Here is a 20,784-nt window from a genome sequence, read left to right as displayed (position 1 = left end):
AACCCACGCAGTGTGGCATGTGCTGGTTGTCCCGCTCTTACCTGGTGGCAGCAGTACCAGCCCTGACAAAATCCAACAGCATGACACAGTTCAAACAGTCATGGGTGAGTGCAAAGACAGTGTCCTTGATAAACAATCACTTCTCTATCGTGTCTTCCCACACCTCATGTTCAAGTTCTCTTCTGCAAGATGTAATATTTAATTTGGCTATGTTGTTATTCTATCCTTATATCCTTATAGTGCAAATCAGGTCAAACTCCTAGTATGTTTTCTGATTTCATATTATTATTATTATTATTATTATTATTATTATTATTATTATTATTATTATTTTGCTGCTGGGCAGTATGTTGCAATAATTGTACATTGATATCACATCAATTAAGTCACCATTCCTGTTGTTAGACATTTCCCTTAAAGGGATTGTTTCCCGATTTTAATACAGCTCTGTGTCATGGCAGTTTGGGCAGCTTAACGGTGTTTGGCTTCCCTCCATGGCAGAAATCCCCACGGTGTGTAGCAGCGGAAGTCCGCGAAAATCTGCAGCAGATCAGGATGATGCAAAATGTGTCTCGGTGGACCACCACTGCTCCAAGCTCCATGCACTGTGGCCACAAAAGGAAGCCAGACACCATTCATCTGCCCACATTTCTATGACAAAAACCTGGAATTAAATCTGCTAAATTTCTCTTTAACCTTAAAAGTCCTTTAGATTCACTCGGGGTCGCGGGGGGCTGGAGCCGATCCCAGCTGACATCAGGCGCGAGGCGGGGTACACCCTGGACAGGACGCCAGTCTATGGCAGGGCACATAGAGACAAATCGAGACAGAAAGCCATTCACACCTACGGGCAATTTAGAGTCACCAATGAACCTAACACCTGCATGTCTTTGGATGGTGGGAGGAAGCCGGAGAACCTGGAGAAAAACCACACAGACACGGGGAGAACATGCAAACTCCACACAGAAGGGCCCCAGCAATGGGGGGATTTGTAGCAGGAACTCTCTTGCTTAAACTACAATTAAAACTACACAACACATGTTGTGTATTGACACTATGTATTTTGTCATTGAAAAAGGCAACACGTGGGGGGTTTTAATTAAGGGGGTGGAAGGTACATAATGTCACTGTTATGGGCGTGTGTCTCTGGGAGCTTTGCTGCATGCATCAGAGGAGGAGTGAAAATGCTGGTGTTTGAGACTCCTTGCACTCTGCATGCTTTATTGGATGGAACTTTGTTTGGGACTGTTGTCCACTGAATGGCCTCGTGCAGTTTTCTTACCAAGGATATTTTCTATTGTGATCAGCATTTATATTGTTCTGCTCTATCTGAGTGGATCAATGTGTTTATTTGCATATCATATAGCCACATGATTTGGAGCATGGCATTGATTGACAAGTAACACACCTTTAGTGGTCATATTTAAAGTCCTTATTGCAACAATGGGTAAACAGCTGCATTGCATGTCTGAAAAATACAACTAAAAATAAATAAACAGTTGTTATGCCTTTCAGCTGATCTCATCTTGTCTTTTGTTATTGTTTTAGATGGTGAGAATTGGGTTGGCAGCTTACAGTACTCCTAATTGTTGTGTTGTTTTTCTGATTAGAAAATGAGCTGAAGTTGGGCACAGATTGTAGGAAGTGAGAGCTTAACTGCCCCCAATTTGTCTCCTAGACAACATCAGAAGAGGCGCTTTCCAGCCCTTTCCGTATAATACCTTTAGAACAATACATAACCGTAAGGACATGTACCTAAACACTTGATCTGTGCTTTGATTCCCCTCAGACATTTCTCTTAAATGTAGGTTGGGTGGTAAGAACTGTCAACCATGAAAGCTGCGTGTAGTTTTTAGTTTTTTACGTCTGTTCCTGCAAAGCTCAGAACTGCGATGGAATCTGTGGACGGCCATGGGCAGAGAAAACAAATTGAAAAAGCTTTTCATTCCTCACTGCTCCATCCAGCTCTCACTACATTTCCTCCCGACAAAGCACAGGGACATCTGAACAAATCGCGGACTGCAGCCTTTCTAATTCCACCTTTTAGTATCAGATGCAAAGTACAGAGGTGTAATGATTAAATGGGATAGAAAGCATCAGCTCTATTTGTACCATCCACAACTTTCTGACTATATAACTATTCTAATGTTCAACAAATTGAACTGAATGGGACTTCTTGTTGGAAATGAGGGTACTGGTACTAATGTTTGTAACAGAATGCACCTATGGGTACTTATCTGCGTCCATTACTTTGGATGATTGTGAGCACAATCTAACTCCATCAAATTGCTATTGGACTCAGTCATAATAGGATAGTTAAACCACTGTATTTGGAATGAACAAGAGCAGACCTGTGAGAGATGATGAGGGACAGATTGAATCCCAGGGGAGATGGTCTGATGGACAGCTGTGATGGAGATACCACATCTTTCTGGACAGGATTGCCAAGACAAATGTGGGTTCACCTCTACACCTGACACCCTCTGACACAGTTATCTGTTCTTTTCTGTTGAGTTGTCAGAAACATTTCCTCATAGCCAGTGATTTTCAATGGAGGGCAAAAACAATGCCAGCTGTAGTTGGTGGGAAATCTGCCATAAAGCTGCAGCTTTGATGCCTCAATAGGATATTGAGTTGTGACTAGATTGTAGATGTCAAGATTTTCCAGATTGCAAAATGGTTACGTTTAGGCATTAACCCGGAAAGGTTAAGGTTAGGTGGTTGAAATTAGGCATTGACCTCCGATGGTTAAAGTTAGATGATTAAGGGTCAATACTGACCGTGAATGATTAAGTTTAGAAGGTTAGGGTTAGGCATTGATCTTGATTGGTTCAGGTTAGATAGTTAAGGTAAGAAAATGACCTTGAAGGGTTAGGGTTAGATAGTTAAGGTAAGACAATGACCTTGAAGGGTTAGGGTTAGATAGTTAAGGTAAGAAAATGACCTGGAATGGTTAGGGTTAGATAGTTAAGGTAAGACAATGACCTTGAATGGTTCACGTTAGATAGTTAAGGTAAGACAATGACCTTGAATGGTTCAGGTTAGATAGTTAAGGTAAGACAATGGCCTTGAAGGGTTAGGGTTAGATAGTTAAGGTACGACAATGGCCTTGAATGGTTAGGGTTAGATTGTTAAGTTAAGACAATGGCCTTGAATGGTTAGGGTTAGATTGTTAAGGTAAGACAATGACCTTAAATGGTTAGGGTTAGATAGTTAAGTTAAGACAATGACCTTGAATGGTTAGGGTTAGATTGTTAAGCTTAGGCATTGAACTCAAATTATTACGGTTAGCATGGGTGAGGTGAACAATTCTCAAAAGTTTTTACGAGTCTTTTAGACACGACCATGATATTAACATGGATTATCAATATATCTGAATGACCTTTGACCCCTGAAGGTGTCATGTGATCGGATAGATAACATTTAGTTATGGACCTGTCTTTTGTTTTGTTAAACATGCAGAAACCACTTAATCATTACTAAGCTTCCCACTCATTTATTCTGTGCGTGCAACCCTGGCTGTATAACAGGCCTCCTAACAGTTGAATTGGGCTGACTGATTTCCACATGCAGCCCGAGCCTCCATTCTCACATTCACCCTGATATGTGCTGTTCTGTCTCCAAATGGAAGAGGAAATCATGTCACACCACACGCTGAATCCTAACATCAGCTTAGACACATTCTGTGTGTTTAAATAGACCTGCTAGAACATGACACGAGCGCACTCTCCCTCCAATGTGGCTTATATTTGATTTACCAAATTACATTTTAGGAAAAGCATTATGGAAGTCTCCTACATATTATTTCTGTTCCCCTTGCAGCAATACCACTGGCAAATTAAGTTGACATTTTTGCTGCTTGGTGGATCAGTGTAAAGATTTGATTATATGCAGCATCAGACTGAATGATAATATAGGGACATGAGAACATTATGTTTTGAGCTTATTATAGCAATCATAACCATGCAAATACATTCTTGCACCTTTGCTACAGTTGGGAGGTAAAGACGTTTTCTATGTTGGTCTAAGTTATACCTAAAAAGATCTGTTGTTGCACTTTACATTTAGCCATTGAAGAAAATTCCTTACTTTGGTGAATCCTAGTGGTGTTATCAAGAAACATACAGGGACATTTATACTCACGACCTACAAAAGCTCAACAAAGTGATACTTTACTAATATGACAAAGTAGGGGTGGGAATATGACGATATTAGATCGTGAAGGATCAGAACGACTTGACGATCTGCCAAAGCAGAGAGATCGTAGTATCGTCTATGGGGCACATTCTATCTACTGCTGTTTTATGCTCCGCACAGAAACGTCAGGTTTTTTTTCCTTAGCCAAATCACACTATTGGCTAGTCAGCCTCATGCACCGCCCTAAATACACGCCGATCAACCAATCATAGCGAACTACAGGCAGTGACGAGGATTTCTCATCCCCTGCCATGTTGGATTCAGACATTAGCGGGAAGTAATGGCTGAAAGAGAAAAAAAAAATTACCATATCCTAACAGCACGCGAGCGTCAGCCTATTGCGTCGCTTCAGTGCAATAGTCTGTCCATACTTATTTACAGAATGTGTGGAACAAGCTGTAAAATATGCCCCTGAAAAAACTGTTAAAAATCGCGTGCACCAGTGGACTACTATTGTGTTTTAACAAGAAGGCAGTGCCATCACTTCACAGAGGCCGCCTTCTGCCCAAAGCTGCCACACACACAGTCATACAAGGTTCACACATCGGATGGTAAGACAACAAACCTTTTCAACCACCTAAAGAGACAGCATCCTAAACAGTCTGCTAAGAGTGAAACAGCGACCAGTCACACAGCAGCCAACAGAGGCAACAGGTAGCTTTAGGTAGCTTTTTGTTAAATGTCCTATATTTAAATGGCCTAAATGTTTTTATATATATTTTTTTCTTTTAGGGCTATGTTTTGACATAGGGAAAAACTTTGGTTGCACTGTTCAGTAACTTGCAAAATAATAAAAAAATCAATGTAAAAGAAACGCAAGAAAATCGTGATCGTCATTTTACTGTTTAAAAAAAGTGATAAATTTTTGCCTTTTCACCCACCCCTATGACAAAGCTTGATTAAACACTCCATTTGAGGCTGGAAAAAACCTGGCTAATTAGAGTACAGGTGACGTGAAGGGACGGGGTCTCTATCAGGTGATTATCAAACAGCAGAAGGTTTAGTAGATTCTTAATGTCATCCTTTTACATCTTCTCAGTCTTGGCAAATATGCTTCGGAACATTTTCTATTTGGATTCACCCCAGGCCCCCAGGAAGTACGTTGGACTTTGAAGCCAATTCGATATAGTGGCCAAATGTTGGAATTGCAACTACAACTAGCAATCTCCTTTAAGGACTAACTCAGTGCGTAGGTTGTGTTAATGTTAGCAAGTGAGCAGTCGAGATGGAGGTTACGTTCACCTAGAGGTTAGGTGAACATAGCAGCACAGTGTGTGTACAGCACTGGCTCACTCAGGGTCTACTCTCACTTAGCATTTGTACCGTGCCCAAGCACGATTCACGACTAAAGTCTAGTTGGTTTGACTAATGTGACTACAACTGTAGAGTGCTTAAGCAAGAGGTGGGCTTCAGCAAGGCTCGATTGCCAACGTACGAGCACGAGCATTGACGGCGGCCCCGATATCTATTTATATACGGCTGTTCCCCCTTACAGACATTTAAAAAAGATGCGTCCGGTGGCACAGTGGTTAGAGCTGTCGCCCCATGTAAAGAGGTACTCCGACTTTCTCCTGTCTGTCTTATATAATAAAAGGCTTGAAAACTTCAAAAAAAATTATATATATATATATAAAGATGCTGCCGAAGGGTTCATGGTGGTCTGATGCGGCGGTGGCATGTTTGCTGCAGATTTGGTCAGATGAAAATATTCAAAAACAGTTGGACAAAGCAAAAACTCTGCGGGATGATGACGTATAAGTTAGCAATCGAGCCGTGGCCCGGATAATTTTTAAGTAATGTGAGTGCAGGCCGGACCAGGGCCGGGGGGGAGGAGGAAGGGGGGACAATCGCACTAAAGCACGGCTCTGATCATCTGGGCAGAATGTGAGTAGACCCGTAAGGTGGTTTGACCTTGAAGGTGGCATCTACTTAGTGACAGCAGCTGAGCTTTAGGTTTTGCTTTAGTTTGACACACCATCATACACAGTATACTCTGGTGAAATGCCAGGAAGGTATGAAAAAATAGCTGCTGCCCAAGCCCACTGTATACCCAAGAATAGGAAGGCGAGTGTAGCTGAGAGGAAAGCAAGGAGAAGGAAAGGCTCATAGGCTAACGGATACTGAAAGGAAGGGGGGTGGGGCAGCTGCAGTCAGAGAAATTCAGAGGCCAGGTCATGGTACGTGGAACGTACAGCTATCATCGCAGAGCCGACCTCCTCAGAGCAATGTTCTAAATTCCACTAATGATTCGTCGTCTTCAGACACAGCATGAAACCCAGCGTCCTGCTTCCTCCGTGTATCTCTCTTCCTGGATCATCAGTCCATCAGCCATATATATATATATATATATATATATATAGTAGTCATTATAACTGATGAACCGGCAGTAATATGGCATGTATACTGTACTATTGCACACATGAGCTTATCTGCACTTTAGTGGGGATGATCACTACTAGTGTAGTGATTCCCTGAGCTTGACTGCTTTTTGTTTGACTTTAAACAACATAGATATTTTGTCCTGGATTTAATATGTATGGGTTCTTTGGTCTATCCACTTTTGGTTTTAGATGAATAAATTAAGTTATATAGAAAGGTACGATCCCATAATGCCTTATCAGTGTTTCGGAAATCCCTGCATTTTTGTGCAATGTGGACGTTTTGTGAGTGAAATCAAAGGTGGAAAATAGTTAAAAAAATAACATCTCTTTCTCTTTACACACTGCAGGTCTTGAGAGAAGAGATCCACTTGGATGCACAATCATTGCGTTCGTCCAAGGCTTCACCATGAACCGGAACAAGCGCGAAAAGGAGTACTACAGTATAGATGTGGGTGATTCAACTTTTATGGTCTTAAAGCGCTACCAGAACCTCAGACCCATCGGATCCGGAGCACAGGGAATCGTCTGGTGAGTCAAGGGGGGGAAAGATCCAGCCATTTGAAAAAAGGGTCTTCTTGATCTTGGAAACAGCACTTTGACAAAATAAACTGAACTCAGGGTCCATTTATTCATTCTATCAGCATTTTTTGTTTTCAACCGCTGGCTGGTGTTTGTTTTGTTGTCACGGAGATGCTAATTTATTAAGGTCACATGATGACTAAATAAGTAAGCAAACTTTGTTTTTTGTCTGTTTCATATTTTTTTGTTGATTCATTCATATTGGCTCTCACATCTAAAACAATCACTAAGGATCCATTGATCAGTCAGGAAGGGTAGAAAGTGCTGTATGAAATGTTCCAAATAGGAGCTGTCGGGTCAGGGAACATTTGATGGAATCTACTGATACAGGGTCAGTCTCTGCCAGCTGTCGGCCCTGAAAGTAGATGAGATCAGAGATCAGTTATAGTATCAGCATAAGTTGCATACAACCCAAAACTTGATGTATAATGTGGTGTTTGTTGACAGTGCAGTATGACTTTGTGTTCCCTGTGGATTTCTGTCGACGTGACAGGATTATGGGAAAGGTGGGTGTTGAAATACATTTGAATGTGGTTCACTCAGGCCCATGTCAGGATTCGTGTCTGAATTTAATGATATCATATGAACAGTTGTGCCATGATGGTGTTGTTTACATATCCATCATTCATCCATCATCACAGGACCAGAAAAGTAGAAACCCCTGAACTGTGAAGTACAATCCAGGACAACAACGCTGTAATGCTGTTTCTAATATTTCTGGTCCTCATAGGACAGTGGTTGTCAAACATTTTTCTATATTGAACCCATTAGCAACCTTCAGCCAAGTAGCCCCTGACGAGTGCAAAACATTTTTGGTAGAATAAAAGCATATCTTGTACATAGTGGTAGATACAGGGATGTGCCATCAGTGTCTGATTTACTACGCTAAACAACAACTGTGTTTCTGAAAAACACCTAAATGCTTTAGAATTGATGTCTAAATTCATTCATTATTGTATTATAATAATTTTAGGAATCATGTGTGACTCAGTTTTTTTATTTATTAAATCTCAAGTACCCCCTGCAGTACTCCAAAGTACCCCTAAGGGTAGCCTCCTAGAACCCCCATTTGAGAAACACTGTCCCAGGATATAGTAATGTGGATATGAGGCTTATCTTGAAAATTAAAAACTTTACTCAATGTATGTTACTGTTCAGCACCAAACAGCAGACAGACACAGTTAGTGACTTCACCTGAAGTGCCAGATATTTCCATCAGGATATGGTGGAACATGACTTCAAATATGTTAACATGCAGCTCTACGGAGTTGTACTCCGTAAGATTTGAGATATCTTGTTTCTAGCGGCTACTTTGGCGAAAATATGTAATAGTAGGCGAGTCTGTTCTTTCAGAGCCCTCCATCTTGACACGTTCGTGGTCACTGTGTGTGTTGACATTGACAAGTTACCCTCTTAAATCCGTACACACACACACACACACATACATGTTCCTATTACATTTATGCCCTTACTACAAGCCTCAGGGCGCACTCAGACTGTCCTTCCGCACTGGGCCAAAACAGGTTTTGCGGGTAAAGCCTAGTGTGAGTGCAACAGCTCCGCACCTTGCTGCGGCCAGCTGGCCGTCCACAGCCTGTTTGAGAGTGGTGGGTTTTTGTAGAGCGCGTTTGCACATGTACGAGCACGAGTGTGCGCACGTGTACGAGCACGACACCTACGGCGTGTCTCACGTCAATTATGTGCGCCCGTTCGGACATAGAAAAAAAACTGACCATGCGCGGACATTTAACAACAAGAACAATGGCGGTGAAAGGTTCACATTGGTGTGATACGGAGGTGGAGTGTTTACTGCAGATTTGGTCAGATGAAAATATTCAAAAACAGTCGGACAAGAACAAAAACTCCAAGGTCTATGGAAAGATTTGTAAACAAAGCAACGCATCGCGATGACGTCATCAATGCGTGTGACGTGTTACGATGTGATGACGTATGGACAGGCAAGAAGCATTTGTGCGAGGCCCAGGTGAGTACAAACGGGCTGGCCAGCGGGGGGACAAGTACCCTAAAGCCCAGGGCGCGGTGCGGAAGGACAGTGTGAGTGCGCCCTCAGACTCAGAAGTTGGAAGTTCACAATTTCCACTTACAAGTGAACAGACAAGAATATTGTAATACTCAGCAAAAAGGCAAGTAGCAGTGCTTTCATTAGCGGTTAATATGATCAATCACCATAGTTTGAACTCACTGTTTGATAGATAGTCATTTAAAAGACAATTAAATAGATGAAAATCTTACAGATTACAACTTTAATACGGCCATGATACGTCAAGCGTGTGTGATGTTTAGCTTGTTTTGGAGTTCTGCCCTTAAGAGGCAAAAAACAGCATGCTTATTGCTGCTTTTAAATGAGATTTTTAATTTTTATAAAGCAGTAGCCATCACTGTTCTTTATTACAAAAAGCTGACAGTGACACTAACTGTGTCAGACAGCAGCCTGAGGCAAACAAACACAGACTTTAAGCAACAACACACATAAGCTTTCGAGCTAATGTCTCCTTCTTATTCATAAGCATGGACACATGTCTTGCTGAACTCATTATCAAACAAATCAAAGGGTTAAAGGGGACATTCTGCTCATTTTCAGGTTTATGCTTGTATTCTGTGTTTCTACGAGAAGATGTTTACATGCTTTAATGTTCATAAAACACATTCTTTTTCCTCATACAGTCTATCTGAATATACATGTATTCACACACATTCAAACGCTTCGTTTTGGTCCCTGTCTCTTTAAACCCCGCTTCTAAATAGGGAAAGTCTGCTCTCTGATTGGTCAGCGGTTCCCAGGTTTGCCACATCTGCACTCTCGGCATGTCTGCACTGTCATTGCAGCCGGGGAATACCTACAGAAGTCCCGGCTGCATTTCCTTGTGGAGTGTAGTAGTTTCCAAGTATTTATATACTGTAGCACCATGACCTGCCTTATAATCTATGAAAACATTTCCCATTTCCAAAAAGGTGAAAAATGATGTGGTCCTCAGAGAAAGGCTACAAGAAGAAACAAAAGGTTGTATCTACTCTAAGGCTTTTTGACTCATATTATTATTGACCCCGTTTTTGCTTTCATTCTTCACCACAGTTCAGCATATGACCACAACTTTGAGCGGAACGTCGCCATCAAGAAGCTGAGCCGGCCGTTTCAGAATCAAACTCACGCAAAACGGGCCTACAGGGAGCTGGTGCTCATGAAATGTGTCAACCACAAGAACGTAAGGGCTTGACTTCTGTTCCGTCTGAGTATGTTTTGTATGTTTCTGTATATAAATTCCACCGGATGAGCCGTGATGCCACTACTGTCTTATAGATCTGGTTCCTGTGTCTGGTCTCTATAGTTACTAGGGCTGCCCCCGAACCAGGATTTTCTTGGTCAACCAGTGGTCATCATTTAGATTAGTCTATATATACATCCTTAGCGACTGAATAACATAATTCAACATAATAAATAATCATTATTTTAGTAGTGCGCACAGCCGCACGCTGTAGGTCTGCTGCCTGTCAATGACACCGCCAAATTATTTTTAGATTCTAATTCTGAATGTGTCAGAAAAAATCAGCAAGGAGACTGGGAACATTGGCAGGTAGCTAGGCTAACGTTACTTACATGTTTTATGGTAGTAGATCATGTCCGTCTAATGTTACTTACATGTTTAAGATGGTAGGTCATGTTCGTCTAACGTTACTTAGATGTTTAAGGTGGTAGGTCATATTCATCTAACGTTACTTACATGTTTTAAGGTGGTAGGTCATGTTCGTCTAACGTTACTTACATGTTTTAAGGTGGTAGGTCATGTTTGTCTAACGTTACTTACATGTTTTAAGGTGGTAGGTCATATTCGTCTAACGTTACTTACATGTTTTAAGGTGGTAGGTCATGTTCGTCTAACGTTACTTAGATGTTTAAGGTGGTAGGTCATATTCATCTAACGTTACTTACATGTTTTAAGGTGGTAGGTCATGTTTGTCTAACGTTACTTACATGTTTTAAGTAGGAAGGCATGTTCATCGTGGACGAGTAATAGGCAAAGTTTTTCTTGCAAAGTTTGCATGTGACCTTCTTGGGGTCATACTTGTTCTGTTCAAAGTCATCCCATATTTGAGACTTCTTTCCCAACATGATTGGCTATTAATAGTTAATTGTCAAACCGCGATGTCAAAGGGACCTGCAGTGTTAAAAAAAAAAACCACTAACAGTGAGTGAGTGTCACGACTCCTGTATCCGGCCCTTCAAATTAAAAGCCCCTCAGCGTCTTAGGGCAGCCGCCAGTCACATAGATTTTCAATTAGTTTTGACAAGACACAGCTCCAAATGTTTGTTTTTTTTCCCTGCGACCAGTCGACCAATAACATTTTGGTCTGCTAAAGATTTTTCGGTCGACCAGTGCTTGGTCGACTATTTGGGGGCAGCCCTAATAATAGATACAGGCTTACATCTGGGTTTAAATGCTGAAAGTTATTTCACAATTTAAACAAGTTGAGATGTAATGTAATAAACAAGCATGTAGAAGCAGTGAATCTCCAATAGAATTTAGAGAGGACACTTGGATGGAGTAAGGCTCGCCCTGAGGAGAGCTCTGGAAAATGTCAATTCATCAATTTGAAGATCATTCGTATCCTTGTGCTCCCTGTTAAAATTATGCAGCTGCTTTTCAATCCACTTCAATCACCTTGTTTGATTGACAAGTGATCTTGATACAGGGCTCTTTTGGATTACCCACAATGCCAGTCATGTTTTAAATTAGGCAATGTCCTGTTATCCATTATTGATGCTGAGACTGCTGCAGTCCGAGCCTTTCAGTTCTTCCTCGCTGCTTAAGGGATGCAGAGGTAGTGACGTCATTCATTACAACCTCTTCATCTCCAATTCCAGACTCACAGAGTAATAACTTTGCTTCTTTTATTTCGTCAGATCATCGGCCTATTAAATGTATTCACACCACAGAAGACACTGGAGGAATTCCAAGATGTGTGAGTATCACTGAGCCCAAATGACATCTGCTCACTGCCTGTTTGAAAAATTGATACAGGATGTTGCATGCTGGGGGCTTAGATTGCCTTTTCTGACTTTTATGGGCTTGTGCAGCTTAGATGGATCTCTGGTTGGTTTGTTATCCTGCCTTACTACAAGCACAGGGAGATGTATTACATATAGTCATAATTCCTGTTTTCACTGTCAGTGGACATGCTTAATATTTAAGACACAAACTACATTCAATCAGAGGATTTACAGGTGGAAATGTTTCATCTTGAAATAACACTAAATAAACACTAACAAGAAGAAGAAGAAGAAAGAAGAGTTCCTTTATTAACCCTGCAAGGGGAAATCACATTTTTTTCACTCTGTTATTATTCCGGTTACACACAAACATGCACAAACAGTACCTTAATACATGCAGTTAATGGAGAGATGTCAGAGCGAGGGGGCTGCCAAATGAACGGGCGGCCCTACGGTTCCCAGCCGAGTCACCTCGGGACTGAGCTACTGCCGCCCCAAATCACAATGGAACCAAAATAGCCATATTTGATATCAAGGGTCCAGTAAAACAAAAATCTGGTATCATAATGCACAAATCATATGGTAACATGCACTATCAAATACTGGTTCTAGTGCAGTACAGCTTCTCTAATCTGTTCTCAGATTTAAGCCTTTGTAAACTCCCAACTTTTATATATTCTACACTTCGCCATATATAAGATGAACATTGGGGTATATTTGGCAGCGCCCCCAATGTTTTTCTAAGCCATCAACGCAGCCATGTGAGTGGAAACTGGCTGTGGAATTGCAAAGAGGGGAATACTAAACTGAGTAGTGGGGGAAGTGATGGTTTCACAGAGTATGACGGGAACAAACATGATTAATGCCATCCTCTAGAAGCTCTGTGTGTGTGTGTATGTATGAGAGCTTGTGTGTGTGTGTGTGTGTGTGTGTCTGTAGTGCTGTGTCTGCCTGATTGGAGCTAAAAAGGAAACTGGACAAATCATAGCCAGAGGGCTGTGGGACGAACGCACAGAGAGAGGCTGGAGGAGAACACTCCATTTGGCTGTGTTTGTAAACCTGAAAGCATGCTTGCATTACCGAGTGCATGATGGTGCAATATTTCAGCATACATATACTCATCTTTGCACAAAAACAATATTTGACAACGTATTATACCCAGTTTCAGTTTACTAAATCATGTATTAAAACATGGAGAATATCATCCAAGCAGAAGTCCAGCTACTTATGGTGCAAAGCTGCACACCATGAACTCTAGTCCTACCACCTGGGGCAAAGGGGCACAGTGCAGCGCAAGTGTCATCAATAGTTGTAGGCTGACACAGTCATTTTCACGCCCAGCGCCCAAGTTGTGAAAATACCAAAGCCCAGTACCAAGCCCAGCTGTGCGCCCATGGGTGTGTTGCTCTTAAAATGTGCTGTGGTCATTGTGTGCACATTGATATCTTGAGGCAGCAGAAAGCAATTGCGCCATTGACCAACAAAAACCTGGTCTAAAGTCAATGCTGCGGTATTTTCCTACTATTTAAAGTGTGCATTATTAGCTGTGGCTCTGCAGTTAATTAATCCTGGATGGGTTAAATAATATTTCATTATTTAGGAAAATTAATTAAATTAATCACATTCTCTAAAATGTGAACAAAGCAGAGCTGCTGTGCACACTTCCGCACGGGGCACAGCAGCTTCACTGATTATTTCACATGCTCTAAGTTTAGTTCTGTTTCCTCTGTCAAGTTTATAACCACAGTTTGGTTTTGCTGCTTGAATGTCCTACTATATCTGCTGCAGTGATATTACTGCACACATTGAAATGTTTAGAGTCACTGAAAACAGCCTCTATAATCATTAAAGAAAACACTCATACATCAATTCAATACATATATTAAAAAGCAACAGCCCTAGAGGAGGAGTGAAAATGATTCATTGAGGTAGATCCGTTTCCTCCGCAGAAAACGCTCACTTCTCCGGTGTTATTCCGGCGTAAAATCATCCCATGGTCTTTTTCGGCACTTACAAACATCAAATAAGCCATCGAGGCAGTTTCGTTTGTTTATAAACTATTAACGCAGATATTCCGGAGAGTCGCTAACCCTTATTAGCTCGGGGCAGTACGATGAATGCAATCAAACGTCTTTTTTAACCACTAATACTACTCAAAATAGCACCAAACCTCTGCAGTAGCATGAGAAGAGTCCCTCCACAGAAAATAAAGCACCAACAACGTAGTTAGTGAACCCAGAGTTTATTAAAAGAGTTTTTGAAAGACTTACCTACTGGCCCCTGTACCAGCTCCTCTCATAGTAAAGTCCATTCAAGCGGATTACCAAAGTCAATCCAAAAGGAAGGAGCCCATTGGTGCTTGGTTTTATGTGTAGGGACTCTTCTCATGCTGCTGCAGAGGTTTGCTGCCCGAGCTAATCGGTGGATTTCTCTGTCAATAGTAGTTACACGAAAAAAAACTGTCTTGATGGCTAATTTGATGTAGGTGCCAAAAAAGACCATGGGGTGATTTTACGCTGGGATTTCACTTTAGATAGCAAGAGAAACAGAATGGAAGATTACACTCGGATTAGTTTAATTTATGTTATGCCCAAAACTCACCTGTTTAATGAAGAGACTAAATACAACCCCTTTTCCCCTTGCACCTTATTTTGCGCCCAGAATATGCATCGTCTAACTCGCGAAAGAGTTGTACAGGCCTTTAACGCATGCGCTATAGATAATCTAAATAGGATCCTGCGTCCCAAGATGTTTCTTTGTGTATAAAAATGTGTCAGACGGTCCATACTCCATGTTGGAGGATTGTAGGGGTTGATTATGTAACAGCTGCCAAATAACATATCATCATCACTGTTTGGAGAAGGAGAACCAATACTGTCACTTCCTAAATGCCATGGAAAAAAAGTGCTGTGTGGGTGAGGAACTAAGAGATCAAACATAGTTTTACATTTACTTTTGATAGTATTTAATATAATTATGGCTTAATGACAATGTTCCTAAAGAAAATGTGCAAAGGATTGTTTAAAAAAAATGTATAATGTAGGGAAAATATTAGTAAAGAGTTCAAAAATTGAAAAAGTCTCCTGAAAAAGTCAGGAAAATATCAGTAAAATATTAATATAATTTTGGAAAAGTTGAAAATCTAGTAATCTAGTTTTACAGATAAATCACTAACTACTTTGATCCTTTTGTAAATTTTGAATGTGTTTGAGTAATATTACATTGTCACAAAAGTCATAAAAATGTGCTCCTTCTAATGTTAAATAAGTGCTGATTAATGTAAAATACCCGGTGAAGCCAACATATGAAACCTCTGCTTGTGTAGGATTCTCTGTGTTTGTATGTATGTATGTGTGTGTGTGTGAATACTTTGCCCTCTGTGGTTTCCCTGCAGTTATCTAGTGATGGAGCTGATGGATGCTAACCTCTGCCAGGTGATTCAGATGGAGCTGGACCACGAGAGGCTGTCCTACCTGCTCTACCAGATGCTGTGTGGAATCAAACACCTGCACGCTGCCGGCATCATACACAGGGTGAGCCACACTAATCTACATGCACACACATGAAACAGTCTGCATGCATCAGCTCCAGATAGTAGGTCTACATGTTATATTGTGAGCACACATAAGCAAACTCAAACGGATACACAGCTGTAAATGAACATTTTAGGTCTTGGGGACCCTGGATCTGTCAGCGTTCCAAATCCGCAAATGACACGGCTGCCAATATTGAAAGGCTGTACAATTTTCGGAGCTTCGGCACTTATCAACAGCGAATATTTGGATTTGTTGGTTGCTGGGTGTTCAGTGAGCAGCCTGAATTAGCCGACTTGTGCCAGAACACATAGACATTATGCACAGCTGGTCACTGTGTTTATCTTGAATCAGTCATCTGATAACGACACCAGTATAACCATACAGACCCCTACTCAAATCAGACTGCTCAGTTATAATGTGACTCAGCCAGACATTTCTCCGTTCTGGGCTGAGATGGATGGCACAGTGCTGCAGTGTTTCAGCGGTTACACTTAATAAACTGACCACCTCTGCTCAGAATACAAATAATGTTGACAGAGAGAGCAACACAAATGGACTGCTCAGTCACTCTCAAACTGAGCTGAAATGGAAAAACTGTGTTGCAACCGTGTCTTTCAGGTTAATTAAATTAATTGTTTTTTAAGGATTCTGTTATACTACAGTTTTGAAAAAGAAAAAAAAGAATATCCAAATCCAGGGATCGGCGTGAGTGATTTATTCCTCGAGTAGTCCCCGTTTCAAATCAATTAGATCGGTAAACAATGGCACTCAAGGTTTTTTTCCTGTGTATGTGTGCGCTTAGCACCTCCTTGCTTTTGCGCCTGACCCAAGACACAAATACCTTCAATTTTGGAACCGGCGCTTCCCCTTCCCATCTGAGAGAAGTTGTGTGACCTACATGACCGTGTTACTGTGCAAGGCCCAGACGATATGGAGGGGGAATGCAGGGATGCCCGTCGCAAGCACAGAGGCACTGGACACCCTCTTTGGGACTAGTTTGAAAATATGGATGTCAACCAGCTAGCTTGTTTCAGAAGCTGCGAGAGGGTCAAAGTCCTGAGACTTTAACACTGACACCAAAAAACAAGTTCACTGCTATTTTAATGTACACAGTGCCGTTGATATGCATTAATAAACCTCTATCCTGTCAAGCACAACGTAGGCCCGCCAAATCCCCTGCTCTATGGTCTATTTGATTCTAAATGGGAGCAAAGTTTACAAAATGAACATCATGCTGTATTGAAGGTGGGATTGAGTCCATAAACTCATTAGGAAACTGTTTACTGATATAATAAATCAAGTGGGAATTAGGCTCATTTTCTCATTGACTTCTATACAATCAGACTTCTTTTTCAAGTCAGTGGAGTCGCCCCCTGGTTGGATATTAGAGAGAATGCAGGTTTAAGGCACTTCACCATTGGCTTCACTTTTTAGACTTTGAAACTACGTCTGTCTATTTTATACAGACCATGATATGTGCGTACACACAAACATACCCACGTAGAGTCACACACACACACACACACACACACACACACACACACACACACACACACACACACACACACACACACACACACACACACACACACACACACACACACACACACACACACACACACACACACACACACACACACACACACACACACACACTGCGACGGCACTCTGTCAATCACCCTCAGTGAAAGACGCAGCAGTAGATTAGCAGAGCTCCTCCTGCTCTGCCAGCCAGAACTAATTGAGCCACAGGCAGAGCTAACAAGCCCCGCTCGCATCCGCACGCAAAGCTTTCATAAGGTGAACAGATGCAATATGAGTCATGGATCGCCAAACACCCAGCTCTCTTGTTCTCGTGGGCTTTGTCTCTGTGATGGCAGCCCTTTAGTTCTTTTGAAGATGCTCAGAGTTGCAAAGCATGCCCTTTTTAGAATACATTTCCCAATATATTAAGGCAATCAAAGTAGTAAGGATTTGAACCTGTTATGCATTTAAGATTTCCTGAAGTAAATGTTGCATTGTTGGCTGGTGAGCCTCTCCCTGGTCTTGTAGTAGCATGTGCGTAATTCTCTAAGCCTGGAAATGATCACGATAAAGACAAAAGTGATTGCTCTGAAATCACAGATGAAGTATCCAATCTGCTGTCTGCTGTGTAAGCCACGATGAATCCCAAAAAGTCAACATGCCACCGTCACGTCTGTCAAATGAATTGTTGTAATAAATCAGTTGGCAGATGGCCATCAGGAAATTATAGCCACAGGCAGTGAATCTTGTTTATGACATGACAACAATGTCAGTTTAGTCTGGCAGGATTTACTTCAGAGGAGCAGACAGGTTTCCTCTTCAAACAAAGCATTCGTGTCAGGCGATTGATATGAAGCGGCGCAGGACAAAATGTCGCACTGACATGAGACAACACTGAACTCAAAACGGTTAAATGAGGTTCAAAGCAAAAGTTGCACCAAAGAAGACAAAAGCTTTGCGTTTGCTGTGATACATCATCTCTCTCAGTACTCGTTTTTGACACTGCACAAGAATGAATTACGGTTTCTTCTAAAGGAAAACAGACATCTGTGTCCAAGCTCCACTACACTAACTACAGTGTTTCCCATGTAGGATTTATTTGACGATTTGTTCCTACATACAAAACATATTTGTATTGTATTTGTATGTTTTATTGTTATTGACGCACAATCATGTTTCTCGTAAGATTGTAAGTGCAAGTTATCAAGACGCAGCTCAATGCAACTACAATGCCGTCGTAGGGTTATTGCCCCCAAGTGTTATATACCGTCAAATTCCTTGTAATGCAAATGACTTGGCAATAAACCTGATTCTGATTGCATGATGATGAAACAATTGTTTTATTTAGTGATTCATTCTAAACATTTGATGTGTATTTTTTCAGCCACACGGTTGTTGTTTAGTAAATGACACGGATTGTGCAGGTCTGTATGGTATAGGCTTTTAAAAAATTTTTTTTATACCAAACATGTTTTTTGCTCATCTTGGCACTTGGCTGAAAAAAAAATACTTGGGGTGACATTATTCGTAAACGTTTGAGAACCACTGCTATTATCCTAAAGAGATACGCTACTCTCACAGCATAGGGTTCAAAGCATTGCGCGAGCAAAGAGGCGTAAATGAGCATTTCCACCTGTACGTCATGTTTGCATCAATGCTGATCGGAGCAGAAGCTAATGAATACCTTTCATTTGAGAGCCATTTGTCCCAGGAATGACTGCCAATTGTAACATATCCCACTGAAGACAAAATCCAGATGTTAGTTGTTTTTTGTCCAGTGGGGAAGGAGCTTAATTAACCAGGGTTAATAGAGGGAAAAAGATAAAGGAAAAAACACTGTATTATTCTTGGAACCATTTTTTCTCAACTCTTAGTTATTTCTTCCTTTCGGAGCAGAATACCACAATATCATACCTCAGCTGTACAATATCATACCTCAGCTGTACTGAGTCTAAATCAGGCTTCTTACTCTGACTGTTGTGTTTTCTGTGCAGGACCTGAAGCCCAGCAATATTGTGGTGAAGTCCGACTGCACACTGAAGATCCTGGACTTCGGCCTGGCCAGGACAGCCGCCACTGGCCTCCTCATGACCCCCTACGTGGTCACCCGCTACTACCGCGCCCCTGAGGTCATCCTGGGCATGGGCTACCAGGCCAATGGTGAGTGGAGGGGAGCGATCTCTTGGCAGCGACTGGCCAATGAGGAACGCCTAAGCTGCTGCCTGGCCTGCTGTATGGCCCTCCCCTGGGATTCTTTTCACCACCTCCCAAACACACACACTCTCCCACACTCTCCCACACACACACTCCCTGTTCCTGTAAAGGTCACGCTCAGGGGGAGGGAAGTTGGCATGTTGAGCATCGGTGCTTTGTGGGAAACTTCCTGTCTGGGGACTTTAGTTCCCAGCAGTGCTGTAGCATGGGTTTGATGTTTTATTAAGAGGTTCCCTATCCTGAGCTCCATACAGCCTGGCTCAAAACGCCAGTATGAATACAGGCACCAGTGCATGCTTCAGCAGTTTCACCCGGTGCTCCTGCTTGGAACGTGTCACAGTTTCTGCAAGACGGTCTTCAAGGAATAGTTTGACATTTTGAGAAATATGCTGATATGCCATGCGATGGTGAGATGATAAAGGAAGATTGATATAGCTCTAAAAACGAATCTGTTTGTTAGACATGAAGCTAGAGCCACGGGAGCAGGTTAGCTTAGCTTAGCATAAAGACTGGTAACAGGTGCCAACAACTAGCCCGGCTCAGTTCAAAGGTAACAAATCTTCACCGGGCAGAACCTGAGACATTTGGAAACAATGACGTAGATTCAGTCTTTGTGTTTCAAGCTTCTTTTCCACTTTGCCACGGCTTCCTCCAGTGATGGATAATGCTCCTGGTACCACTTTAATATGTCACTTTGCAAGGACTCCCAATCTTTGTTTTCCGCCTCCTTTACCGCCTTATACCCGTGTGTTACTTTCTGTAACAGCTAACAGCAGTAAATACATCTCTACTATTACTTCTCACCATCGCTGTTCTTCCTCCAAAGTATTTTCTGTATTTTCAACTTACACATCCTTGATTTTCAGCTACAAAGTAACGTCAGACAATCTACTTACTGTTTCTATCGACACTCAAATGCCCAGAGTATGCGAAAAACCACATGATATGTGTCTTCAAGTGCGTTGGTGGAAGACTCCAGGAAATATTACTTGAATTTGTGAGCTCATGCAGAGCTAGTGGGCAGATTATTATACCCTCGGACAGAGCCATGTTAGTTTTTATGCTAAGCTAAACTAACGTTCTTCTGCTTCTAATTTCCTATCGAGCCTACAAACACAAGTATCAACCTTCTAATCTAATTCAAGCGTATTTCCCAAAATGTTGAAACCTTCCTTCAATAGCGACATGACTGGGGCTTTAGTAGCCTTGCAGATAGTTAGACTTTTAGGTCAAAAGTAAGATGCATAATAGTCAGTTAAGCAAATCTTGACTTTTGGATTTTAAAATAAAATATTCCCTTCTGTACTGACATCATGAGGTGGATACAGGGCAATAATGCTCCCAG

At 41.6% G+C, this 20,784-nt stretch overlaps 1 protein-coding gene across 2 annotated transcripts in view; it reads left to right on the top strand.

Annotated features, from left to right (window-relative positions):
* The window catches only part of mapk8b (mitogen-activated protein kinase 8b), a 43,236-nt gene that overhangs the window by 2,679 nt on the left and 19,773 nt on the right, over nucleotides 1–20,784 (top strand). For both annotated transcript variants that reach the window (XM_083932312.1, XM_083932311.1), the window contains exons 2-6: nucleotides 6,926–7,106; nucleotides 10,252–10,381; nucleotides 12,079–12,137; nucleotides 15,560–15,698; nucleotides 19,220–19,385. In XM_083932312.1, the coding sequence (XP_083788438.1) occupies nucleotides 6,985–7,106; nucleotides 10,252–10,381; nucleotides 12,079–12,137; nucleotides 15,560–15,698; nucleotides 19,220–19,385 (616 nt within the window). In that variant the 5' untranslated portion in view covers nucleotides 6,926–6,984. The remainder of the gene's footprint in view (nucleotides 1–6,925; nucleotides 7,107–10,251; nucleotides 10,382–12,078; nucleotides 12,138–15,559; nucleotides 15,699–19,219; nucleotides 19,386–20,784) is intronic.

Source organism: Echiichthys vipera (genome assembly GCF_963691815.1).
Source record: "Echiichthys vipera genome assembly, chromosome: 18".
Lineage (NCBI taxonomy): Eukaryota > Metazoa > Chordata > Actinopteri > Perciformes > Trachinidae > Echiichthys > Echiichthys vipera.
This window is presented reverse-complemented; position numbering and strand designations above follow the sequence as displayed.